The 12,956-nt window shown below is 37.9% G+C and overlaps 1 protein-coding gene across 1 annotated transcript in view; it reads left to right on the top strand.

The window, feature by feature from the left end:
- LOC146830898 (fibrocystin-L-like) overlaps window positions 1-12,956 on the top strand; it is a 1,500,901-nt gene that overhangs the window by 1,259,268 nt on the left and 228,677 nt on the right. The window contains exons 66-68 of the mRNA XM_085605087.1: window positions 6,676-6,800; window positions 9,724-9,814; window positions 12,052-12,200. Coding sequence (XP_085461213.1) covers window positions 6,676-6,800; window positions 9,724-9,814; window positions 12,052-12,200 — 365 coding nt within the window. The remainder of the gene's footprint in view (window positions 1-6,675; window positions 6,801-9,723; window positions 9,815-12,051; window positions 12,201-12,956) is intronic.

The raw sequence follows: 12,956 nt of genomic DNA, 5'->3' as shown, positions 1-12,956 counted from the left end.
ACCAACCCACATGTTACTGGTAATAATGAGGCTACACTTCCAGAGACTTAACTCCCAGATGGCAGGGTTATCAAAGAATAAATTATATATTGATCTTTTAAATTTCCAGAAGTGATTGCTTTGTAGGTAGTGTGCCTAGCCAGAAAACACACATATGTGTAAACCAAACCAATAGAGTGAGTATGAACAGTGGCAAATCCGCACACTGCAGCAGAATTAAACATAATAACAGAGGCGGGTTAATAATTTACTCAAATTTCCTGAAACCTTTTTAAGGATCCCTAGTGTCCAAATACACACAGGAATACAGAACAGGCATCTTATGGATAGAAAGAGCTCACATGCGAGTCAGGGTCTTCAATTTTAAGTGATTTATAATTTTTAGTTTAATTGTTAATACTAATTTATAGGGTTGTAGTGGGTTGTGAGGTTTGTAGGGGTACAGGGTGGAAAGTTAATTAAGTATAATTAATTAAATAATAATACATGTTAGATGTATTATTAAATATTTAATTGATAATTAATTATGTAAATTGGTTAATTATATTTTAGGTGCAGGTTGTTGGGGTTGTAGTGGCATAGGGTTAGGGTATAAGGGCTGGATATTATCTTCTCCAGTTAGTTACATAATATTTGATCCATAATAATATCTTATTAATTATTTAATTGATTGATAATTATGTAAGTTGTGCAATTGTTATATTTTGTAAGTTATATTTTAGGTGCAGGCTGTTGGGATCGTAGGGGTATAGGGTGGGAAGCTAATTAAGTAACTATTGAGTTATTCTAAATTATTTCAATCAATCAATCAATCAATAAATAGCTTTATTCGCAAGTATGATAAAAACCATTAAAAGGACATATAACAATATGTCAGAATATATGATGCATAAAAATGAATAAAACAATAATTCTAAAGTTAAAACATAACAATATGGTGCCGATTCCGATCCGTTAAAAAAAATTCCCGTACGACTCGTATCTGTATTTTTTTACGTACGAATCGTACAAGTCCTGTACAAACGGCCAAGTACGATTCGTACGTGGAAAATACATACGAATGACCTCAGGAAAAGTCTACGACACGTCCCCGGACAGTTGTACGTACGATTTGTAAAACTGAAGTCCGAGCGCACAAGTACGATCCGTACCGGCGTTCCGAATACACATTCGTATGTAAAACGTCCCATACGGCGTGAACTGTGTACCACCCCTACCCTGGGTACACCTGGGCCCCCCCAGTGGGGTATGTGCCATACATACAGGGGTGGGGTACGGTGCGTACATGCGGGGGTGGGGTATGTGCCGTACATACGGGGGTGGGGTACACGCCGTCAATATTGGGGTGGGGATGGGGGTACGCGCCGTACATACGGGGGTGGGGTACGCGGCGTACATACGGGGGTGGGGTACACGCCATACATACGGGGGTGGGGTACGCGCCGTACATACGGGGGTGGGGTACGCACCGTACATACGGGGGTGGGGTACGCGCCGTACATACGGGGGTGGGGTACGCGCCGTGCATACGGGGGTGGGGTACGCGCCGTACATGCGGGGGTGGTGTACGCGCCATACATACGGGGGTGGGGTACGTGCCGTACATACGGGGGTGGGGATGGGGGTACGCGCCGTACATGCGGGGGTGGGGTACGCTCCATACATACGGGGGTGGGGTACGCGCCATACATGCGGGGGTGTGGATGGGGGTACGCACCGTACATGCGGGGGTGGGGTACACGCCGTACATACGGGGGTGGGGGTACGGTGCGTACATGAGGGGGGGGCTGGCGGTCCGGTGAAGACGTGTAGGGATGGGGGTTCGGTGCGTATCGGGCCCCCTTTTCCTCGTGCATCGCGGCATACTTAGTTTTTCCGGCACTTTTTGGCTCCCGTAAAAATATTCCCGTGCGAAGTGCTGTGGGTACGAATCGTACTTGCTGGTCCGTAAAACGCTGCCTGACTCCGTGCGAATGTCGCGTACGCACTGTCCCGGATCGGACTTGTATGTATTATTTAGTCGCACAGTGTTTTTTACAATTCGTACGGAAATGGTATTTCTGTACGAATCGTACTTGCTGGTTTGTAAGGTGCATTCCCTGGGTACGAGTCGTGCGGAGAAAACGCTCCGTACGACGATTCGTACCCGGGTTTTACAGGATCGGAATCGGCACCTCAGTGTTAAAATAATTTTGGGAGAGCATAGACCTAAGAGCTTGCACGGCACAGAAGGCCCATACATTCAATACAATTTCATTATTAGGTAGGGCCATTAAAAGTCTAATGGCGGGCCTGCATTGTCTATTGATTTGGAAATACTTTTTTAAAACAGGAATTAAAAACTATTTCGTAAACCTCACACAAAATTTACAAAAGAAGATAAAATGGAGCATTGATTGTCCTTAAACATTATCACAGGGACACGGTACAGCCTCTAAATTGTGGACAACACCCTGAGGAAAGCACAACACGTATTTCATTGTGTCTGATCAATTAGCAAAGATCACTCACATCTGTTCTGTGCATGCAAATGTATTCAGAAGAACAATCAGATTCACTTAATACGATATATGCAGAAACATTTGGCTTGCCAACATATTCCTTAGATGCTGTGATTCTTCATAATCATAAAGTGCATGTGCTACTATAATTTTATCTATATCAGCACACAATGATGGTTCAGTGAAAGCAGTTTCCATTCCAATTTTACGATATTCATCTTTCATATATGCGAACCACGGAATAAGTAAACCCTTACCCAGAGAGAGACAATCCAAAATTATGCCTTGTGTTAGCCCGGCCTCAGCGTTTCTCCAGATTTCTCCAGATTGCAAGCCACAGCAATACGGGACAAACCCTAATAAGGTCAGCTAAATATGGAAGACTAAGCTCATTATGGCAAACATAGTGTAAGCTCTGTATAGCCTTGCAATTTGAAAAGCCCCAAACCTCAGCACTGTATATAGCAATGGGTACACATTGCGCCTTATAAATCTGCAAGAGAGGCTTAACTGATCCACTGCCCACAGGTTGGGGAGGCTGCATAAGGAGCCATTAAGCATTGCAAATGTCATGCTACGGTGCACAATATTAGCTGCCCAAGACCATCCAGCTGAAAAAAATCACACCAAGATATGGAAAAGTGCTGGTGTGGCTCAATGCTGAGAGCAAATTGACATATTTGGTATGGAAACAGCCTTCGGTCCGCATGACTTAATGTGAGATTTAGCAAAATTTGTTTGCAAATCAAGTAGGGCAATAAAATCCACAAAAGACTGCACCATATGACGCAGTGCCCTGGGCGTACGCGCCATGAGCACTGCGTCATTGGCATATAATAGTGCTGGTAGTGGCTTCCCCCATATTTTTGGAACATCTTGTGTTGACGGCACCAAAAATGGGTGAAGCTTGTTAATTTAGAGAATAAATAAAAGGGGAGCTAATACGTACCCTTATCTTACCCCACCATAGATCCCTACGTCTACAGATACCTCACCTTGCATACTAATGCGGACCCTTGTCTTCATATCATTCTGTAAATATGCCAAGAAGTGGACTATGACAATATCCAAACCATGAACTAATAGCAATGACCATAATTTTGTCCGAATTATACAGTCAAAGGCTGAGGAGACGTCCATGAATGCTAAATAGAGAGGGGACTTTTTTGCAACTGTGTACTTCCCTAAGACCAGATTCAGGTTAAGGCACTCTTCAATAGTTCCCACTTTGCACCTGAACCCATATTGACAGGGATATGAGACGGACTCATCATCGGTCCATTCTCTAATCCTGTTAGAAATTGTTCTCCCCAGAATTTTAACAGTGGTGTCAATTAAGGAAATAGGGCTGATCTATAGCCTTTCTTAAAAATGGGCACAATAATTGATGTACCCCATGATACAGAGAGTTGGGAATTTGGAAGATTGTTAAACACATTGGTAAGGAGGGGTGCCCTCCTTTAATTGATTGATAATTATGTAAATTGTTTAATAATTATATTATTTCCATTATATATTAGTTGCAGGATGTTGTGTTTGCAGGGGCATAGGGTGGAAAGTTATTTAAGTAATAATTAACAATTAAATATTCATTTATTAATAAATATGGGCACAATAATTGATGTACCCCATGATACAGAGAGTTGGGAATTTGGAAGATTGTTAAACACATTGGTAAGGAGGGGTGCCCTCCTTTAATTGATTGATAATTATGTAAATTGTTTAATAATTATATTATTTCCATTATATATTAGTTGCAGGATGTTGTGTTTGTAGGGGCATAGGGTGGAAAGTTATTTAAGTAATAATTAACAATTAAATATTCATTTATTAATAACTAAGTGATCATTAAATATGTTAATTGTGTTATACTTCTTTATTTTAGTTATATTTTAAGTGTGGGCTGCTAGGTATGTGGGAGTATTATGTGGGAACTTAACTAAATAATACATTAATAACATTTTGTAAATTTAAAATGATTTAGTAAAATGTTTAATAATCATGTAAATTGGTTAACTGTTTTTTATATATAATTTTTATATTAAAAGTTTAATATTTCTTTTCAACTAAAGAGGTAATTAAAATATGTTATGAGTGGAGTGGGAACTGTGTATATTATCCCTCTGAAGTTCAACACTTTCCTTACTGTTGCATAGACTGTAGTTGGAATAGTAAATTTTAACTCCCTGAAGTCCAATTCTTGCCCTACTGTTGCACAGACTGGAGTGGAAATAGTAAATTTAACCCCTTCTAAGTCCAACAATTTCCTTACTGTTGCATAGACTGTAGTCGGAATAGCAAATTTAACCCCTCTGAAGTCCAGCGCTTTCCCAATTGTTGCAAGGACTGGAGTGGGAATAGTAAATGTTACACCTCTGATGTCTAATGCTTTTCCTACTGTTGCACAGACTGGTGGGGGGGTGAATAGTAAATGTTACCCCTTTGAATTACAATGCTTTCTCTTCTGCTGCACACATTGGAGGGGGAATAGTAAATTTTACCCCTCCGAAGTCCAATGCTTTTACTACTGTTGCACAGACTGAAGTGGGAATAGTAGATTCAACCCCTCCGAAGTACAACACTTTCCCTACTGTTGCACAGACTGGAATGGGAATAGTATATTTCTGATTTAAATATGTATTTTTAAAATTGTTGAAGTGTATATATTAGTATTGTTTGTTTAATTGTATATTTGTTTATATATAGATACATTCATTAAAAGATTTTTTAATATTTAATGATTGATTTTTTAAATTTAATTCATTTGATAATGTATTTAATTATTTTGTACGTTTGCTTTATTTTATTTATTTTTTATTAAATAAATAAAATACATATATTTTTGTTTTTTATATTAGTAAATTTTAAAAAAAATAATTACAAAATTATTATAAATTGAAATATATATTTGTAATAGTATTATATAAAAGTATATATAAACATGTATATAGAAGTGTGTGTATGTGTGTTTTATATGAGTATGTATTTATATATAGCTTTAAATATTTGTAATAAATATTTTACATTATATTAATGTTATAGGTTAAAAAAATGTAGATTTACTATTTACATGTCCAATGTTTTTGTACTTACCATTATAAGTATGGTTAGATGATATTTTTTTGTGATCCATAGCTTTGATTTGGTTTTTGTGTAGCACGATATTTGTTGTTCCGATGTTCTGTCAGACATCCACACACACACACACACGCACACACACACACACACACACACACACACACTGCTCACTGACACTTAACAAGACAGCAATTTCCTCTTTCAACTCAAAGTCCTACTCTGCATCCAAATCACACCTCACCGCCCCAATCAACTTAGAATCAACTACTGATTGTCTTTATGTGTGTGGGCCACAAGCCTGGTGAGCATAACTTCAAACTTGTATTTATTACGTTCAGTAAAAGGTATGTCGTTAGAAGAAACAAACAGCCACAAGAAAATATAGGATAAATCTGTCTGCATTACTCCATCTTTAGCCTTGGTTTGCCCAAACATACCTCCTTGCTCTCGTCTCAGCGTGGCCTGAGTGCTCAGTTAGAGTGATGACACTATATTGAAGACCCAATAATTTCAAATCCTCTTGTGTAGATCCATCCACGCTCCCTCTAATCTACAAATTCTAAACTGTAGCTCACTGACCCCGAAGGCATCTGTTTCCTTGCGATGACTCACACCTGCAGGACAATATAATAAAAAATAAAATCTTGAAACTCATGAGGGAGGCAGAATCATGTGCAATCCCTTTTATAGATCCTCATGCAGAGGGCAATCTATTATTCTTTTATTGTCCTAATCACTGTGTTTCAAATGGACACGTATTTCTGCAGATCCCTCACCTTACGAACACCCTCCAGGAGCTAGACTAGATCCAGAAAGGTCCCAGTCCTCTTTAGGGAAGGAGGTTGCAAGATTCTAAGTTGTCATCCTCTGTGCAGCCGCAGCATAGCACATGTATGGCTTTTGATAAACATGAAAAGGAAATACACAATATGTCCCTTCCCTTTTACGTGCATAGTTTTGATACAGGAGAAAATAAAACAGAGTGGGGCAGGGGCAACCAACAGTGACGTTTGTAATAAAATATGTCTAAAATGATAGAGTCAATTACATTTTTAAGAAAAGTCATTTGATTCTTTCTCGTTGGATTCTGTTGTAGGTATTCGCCTTTGGGGACAGCGGAACAAGGCTCGGAGGAACTTAGTTACTCTTGCAATTTGGCCCTCAACTTACCAGGACCGGAAAATGATAAACAACAATGGCTTATGGCATGCTGGGATTGAGGTATATTATTTTGGGACTCTCTCTCTATCCTTAAACTTGAGTATGTTCGCCAAAGCGCATACTGTATGGAATATATACAGTTCCTAACTATCAATTAGAAGAATGTTGTGATATAACATGTGAGTTGGTCTGATCTATATAACCTTTTTGATCAAGCAAAGTGTGACATGAATATCTATTTTTGGCTGATCCAAATATCCTGGAATGCATCAATTATTTAATGTTATCACTGCTGATATGTCTCTTAGCTCATAATTCAGCTCCCTGAAAAATGAAGTGTAGCACATATTTCAAACAAAGTTAGAATTTCTCCAAATTCCACAGGTTTTATAAAACCCAGAATTGTTTATGTGCACAGACTGAACTCACTGGCAGGCAGCCTGGGTTCCGAAGACAGTGGCATGATCCTCTGGCCCTGCATCTGCTGACTGGTAGGCAGCATGTGTCTTGTGCACTTGGCTATGAAGGGTAGCGCCATAGCTCCTGGGAGGAATTGACCTTTCTCCAGGTCCTCAAGGGGTCATATATGGAACTTCAATGCGTCTAGTCCAATATCTGAGAAAATTGGTCTGTAAGAACAATTGAGCCATAAAAAAGAAACAGAATATGAATTTGCTAAAAGCCATGGACAAATCTAAACTAATTAATAAAATCAGATGAAAAAAGAAACATTTCTTAGTTGATGCTGATTAGTCAAGTTGGTAAAACTCACCTGTAAATATAGAAACTAAACGATACAACATAAAAAAGGGTAGTAAAAAACACATCATAGAGGTAAACACATCTGAACAACAACTAAGAGACAGGCAGACAAAAGCACATTTATTTAAGTCTACATTCGCAAGCCACCCAAAATTGAAATGCTTGCCAAGTTAACCGGAGAGAAATTTGTAGAAAAGAGAGAAGGTGAAGTCTGCATATTTTTGTTTAAAAATAAATTAATTGAGTTGAATCAAACCTTTAAAATGAATCTGCAGGTCACGAAACATGATGAAGGTGAAATCTTATGAGGGGCCACCAAAATCAAAATGTGTGATCCAAACCACCCTGCTTTCCCGCCTACGCTCCTAAAAAGTGTTTTATAATGGTCCCACAGGGCTATACTTTATTTCTGTTTAGTGACAGTACAGTACCCTGGCAAGACTACTACCACTGCCTCACACTCCCCTACTCTCATGTTTCCATCATAGTACTTTTACTAGTACAGTAAACACACCTTGGCACTAAAATGTGTTGCATGGTACTGGGGCGATTATTAGTACAATCACACAGAATAGGAAATTACTATGTGGGGATGATTCTTCCAGCTGTAAAACCACACAGAATAAGCTGTTTCATACATAAGTGGGTTATAGGAGCAAAGAAGGAGTGTGGGGAATTAAGGGAGGAAATGGGAAGTTTTTGTTTGCAGGCGCTTTCACACCCAGAAAATCAAAGTATGGAAAAGCGTAACCGCCAATAATTAGACAGATAGAAATTAACACATGCAAATACTCTATTAGTCTTTTTTATATAGATATAGTAAACATACTATTGGTGAAAAGATGTTTCCACCAGAGCAAAACGAGAGTTGAATGTTTTTTTATTTTCGTTAATAAAGCGTTGGCTGGCCAACCATTTAGGACTTTTGCTCCCTAAAAGACTAAATATACACAGTTTACCATATTGAGTCTGACCTCCCACTCTAGGCTTTGAAATCAATAGGCAATATTACTGAGCCTGTATATGTTGAATCTCACTTTCCCAACGTTTTCGAAAGTTCAGGGACACATCAAACATTAAGTCATCAAGAATTGGGGTTGTTGCAGAGGTTTCAGGATTATCCAGGCCATGCACTAATGCACAACTCCAAGACTTTCTTCAGGAACTGTAGTAGATGTAAAAGCAAGCCAAATTATGGTTGGAGAAGTAACACTGAGCAGCAATGGTGTCGTGCTATCTTGTACTTTGACTCATTTGTCCAGACCACAAACTACAACTTTCATGATATAGTGAGTGAAGAATAACCCAACTATTCTTAATAACATGGACTTGGGGCTATTCACAAAGGTAACCAACTCCTGTGAGTAATTTGCAGGTGTAAGTTTACTCTTATACTTTTTTAATAACTTTACTACTTTTGTCCATTCCCAAAATCTGAGTGCAAAGTTACTCAAATGTGTAGACTTGCAGGTCCCCACCTCCTGAATAAAGGAGTGGGCTGGTATTTACAACTCTTAGTTACTACTGCCAAAAACTAACAGTTGTAAACCCAGCACTACACATGGCTAACGACTGATACTGCAGCATTCTCCAATAGAAAATAATGGAGGAAAGGACTTCAAATTAAGTCCACACAGAAATAATGTTAAATTAAATTATTTAACAGAGTTAAAAATATAAATAAATATAATTTAATGTTACAAATTTAAGAATCAAACATTTATTATTTAATTATAAAATATTCTACCAACTTTTTTAAATCTAAACATAAATGCAAGATTAAATTGTGAAGAAATATAATTAGATTATCTTAATTATTCTGTACAATTCTTTTGATAATTAATATTGGACAATATTTTTTCAAATTAAGTCAATAGTGCTGTAGCATTTATTTTTATTTTTAGTCATATAAAATAAATATATAAAATGAATTTACAATAATATTTCTCATAAAATATTTATACCTTTTTGTTTGAGTTTCATACCCTTTTTTTAGTTTTCCATATACTTTCCCATAGGGAGAAGTGAATAGGCTGCAAAGTATTTTTAATTAACTAGAACATACTTTTATACCCTTGTCTTTTCGTTTTGCATATTATCTGCCCCCTTTTTCAGCTTTAACTCTCATATATATTGAATGTTCCATTGGCTTGTATTTTTAACCATTTTTCGTAAAAGTTGTTCATAGTAACAATATTTTTATTTTTAAATGTACTTTCAGGTAAATAATGGCAGGCAGGTCGTCCTACAGGACAATACAGTTGCAGGATTTGAAAGAGTTGCTTACCGTATTAATGGTGAACCATGCTCAGGTAAGTTGGTCACGATTTTGTTCCAATAACTTACAGTGATTGATTTGAAATATTTTGTGTTCATTCTCTGCAATCCACTTAACATGGACATAGACTTTATGTGCAAAGTGTATGAAAATCAAACTAGTATTAATGTATCAACACAAACTGTGACTTCCAAAAAGCCATGTAATTATTTGTACCTAGGCAAAATATACCTCATATACCATTTCAACACACTTACCCAAACTCAAACCAAACCCAAAGGCTTAGTGATAAAGCATCAAATGTTTTAAAACTGTATAGAACAACACCAATGGCTGATTATTTCTAGTGAGTGAGCACAGTATTACATATTCCTGAATTCTTTGTTATACTTACTATAGACTTCAAAGTTCATAAATTCATCATAGGAAACACAGCAGTTTGTCTGTTGCCCCAAACAATCCGCCTTCACATGCATTTTGGTTCCAGGTTTAATGAGGCATTGGGCCTGTCATCTGACTTCAAGTCTTATTAATGTTCTTTGCAATGATGTGCTTAACCCATTCCATTTTACAATTGGTGAATTACTGCAACGTTGTCTGTGGCATTAGCAATTCCCTAAGTCACATCTCTTAAACAGGGTCAGTTACACCTGGAATTGCCTTTAAATGAAAAAAAATGTTCACAAGCTATAACTCATGGATACAAGTTTATGAAATAGTCTGAAGCACGTATCCTTCCTTGCTTCAAGCAACCAGATAAGCAGTTTGTAATAGATGTATGTTTTTGATTCATGTGGAAAGAGTTTCCAATACTCATTTAAGAAACAATGAAACCCTTTTGGAATGGATGAAAGAGGGAACATCTTCCTAGGACTGAGATATTCGGAACAGCGGTTACCCTATGCTGGAGCCAGGCCCGTCAAAATTTATAATCGTGTCTTCCCTTGATCAGAAATGTAAATGAGCTGAATCCAGTCATCACCTGCTGGCCTTTGTTGTTCTTTTGAAAGTAAGGGTACTGAAAGACTAAAACTATCAGACTACACATCACCAGGACCCAGAAATGTATACTTCTGCTGGCCAGGAATGGCAGCATCTCTGGGGAATACACTTCACACTCACCTCTTTCACACGCTTAACGGATTCAGTGAGATATAAGAAAGTATCTCTGAAGTATTTGATTGTGGAACCACAGTCTCCCAGTGTACATAGACATACATTAAACCACTCGTGAATCATGATTCTACATGTATTCAAAATTATTCCAAGATTCCATGTCAGAGATAAGGAGAATATGAGTAGAAACCAGGTCAACTTTAAACCAGGTTGACTTGACCAAGCCAACCCAGTACAACTTTATTAGAGTTCTGTGTCTGCACTGTCTGTTGGTTCACCAAGGACCACAATTCCGGGAGAGGTGAATGGTATTTCCAGCACCATAATGGTGAAGGATATCTATCAGTCTGGGTTGTGGATCATTTGTGAGGGAATATTTCTGCAACTTACTGATAAGCTTAATAAAGTATGCTTAACACGGGTAGAGATTTCATCAGGTGTGACTTTACAAACCGTGTATATTCACTCCCTATATCATGAAAATAATATTGAACTCATTTTCATGCCCACAAGTATGCATCTTCAGAAGCTGAATATGTGATGCCACTTTTCTGCTGGTATATTAAAGTTAACAATAGAAACAAATAAAAATACCAGCATTTTGAAATGCAGCTACTCACAGGCATCAATCCTGAGTTACTACAAATGAAGGTATCTGTGCGAATAAACAATGACAGTGCATCTGTATCTCATTGGGTAAGCAGTGCTCCATTTGAGCCGTTGGTTGCCACTGGGGCAACCAACACTCATTTTTGGGATCACACTTATATTTCTTCATCAGACATTTACTGAGAGCAAGATAGGAAAAGACATAAAGGGGAGAGAAGGAGGAAGTGAAAGACAGAAAAATATCATCACAAAGGGAAAAAATTGAAACTTGGAAGGAGAAGATATAGGGGCAGGGAGTGTCTAGTGGGGGATTAGAGAGTCATGAGGTGAAATTAAGGCTATTCAACTTAGGTATTAGGTGTGCTGACATTTAATAGAACCAGCTGTGGGCTTTTGAGCAGAACTTTGGGCACTGGCACTCATTATTTTACACATTAAGCAAAGCTCGTAAGCTCCAAGGGCAAGTATGTTAGGGAAAGCATCACCACACTTCAAATTACTTGTAGAATTAAAGTACTGGGTGATAAATTATATTTTTATTTTCAGGTGTAAGTAATTTAGTAGAACAATGGTCCAACAATGAAGCTCATGGAGGATTGTATGGAGTGTACTTGCAAGAAGATGGCCTACCAGGATGTTCTCTCATACAAGGTTTTACACTTTGGAGATGCTGGGACTATGGCATCTATTTCCAGGTGATGTTTTATTGTTAACTTCTAAGTTACCAAGAATATTTGAGTTCTAACAGATATAGTCCTAAATGGATGCTCTTCAAAAAAGTAAAATATGAATAACCACTGGGCGAATCACTGCTTGGTCTTTGTAAATTATGTGTCCAGACAGGACACCTAACTCCTTTTCAAATATTTGGTGCAGCATTGCTTGGTCAAAGTAAGAGAGAAGAAATGTGCCATATCTTCTAAGATAGGGTGCCTTTTTTTTTCTCGCCCACAGTGCTGGATCACTTTTGGCTGTCATGAATCAACAAACATATCCTTACTGATAGTGCAAGGTTTTGTGCATTCTCGGAACCATAGGTTTTATACTGGAAGGCAACCCTTCCAATACAAAAATTATTCTTTTAGACTTTTCCCACTTCAGATATTCAATACAGCAAACATGCAAAGTTGGGAAAAATAGGAAAAAAGAAAACATTTCTCCTTGTTATGGCTGTCTCGTGGAGATGTAAGATTTTGGTACAACTACTTTGTCTACAAATGTTAGTAGATAGGGGTGTTTGCATGGCAGCATCCATATACCACTCACGGAATGGCCCCTTAAAAGAAAGTAGTTCAAATTAGAGCATAGCACTACTTTTAGTTACATTTGGGTACTTTCCAATGGAAATCCGGGTTTGCTTTGGATAGTAAGTTCCACCCCTACACTTTGTGCTTGGTTTGCGTCACTTTCATGATCCAAACCCAGTGAAAGTGTTCGTAATTGTGAACCCC

This window comes from Triturus cristatus, chromosome 5_1 (assembly GCF_964204655.1).
Source record: "Triturus cristatus chromosome 5_1, aTriCri1.1, whole genome shotgun sequence".
Lineage (NCBI taxonomy): Eukaryota > Metazoa > Chordata > Amphibia > Caudata > Salamandridae > Triturus > Triturus cristatus.
Note: the sequence above shows the minus strand (reverse complement) of the source record. Positions and strands in the feature narration are given on the sequence as shown.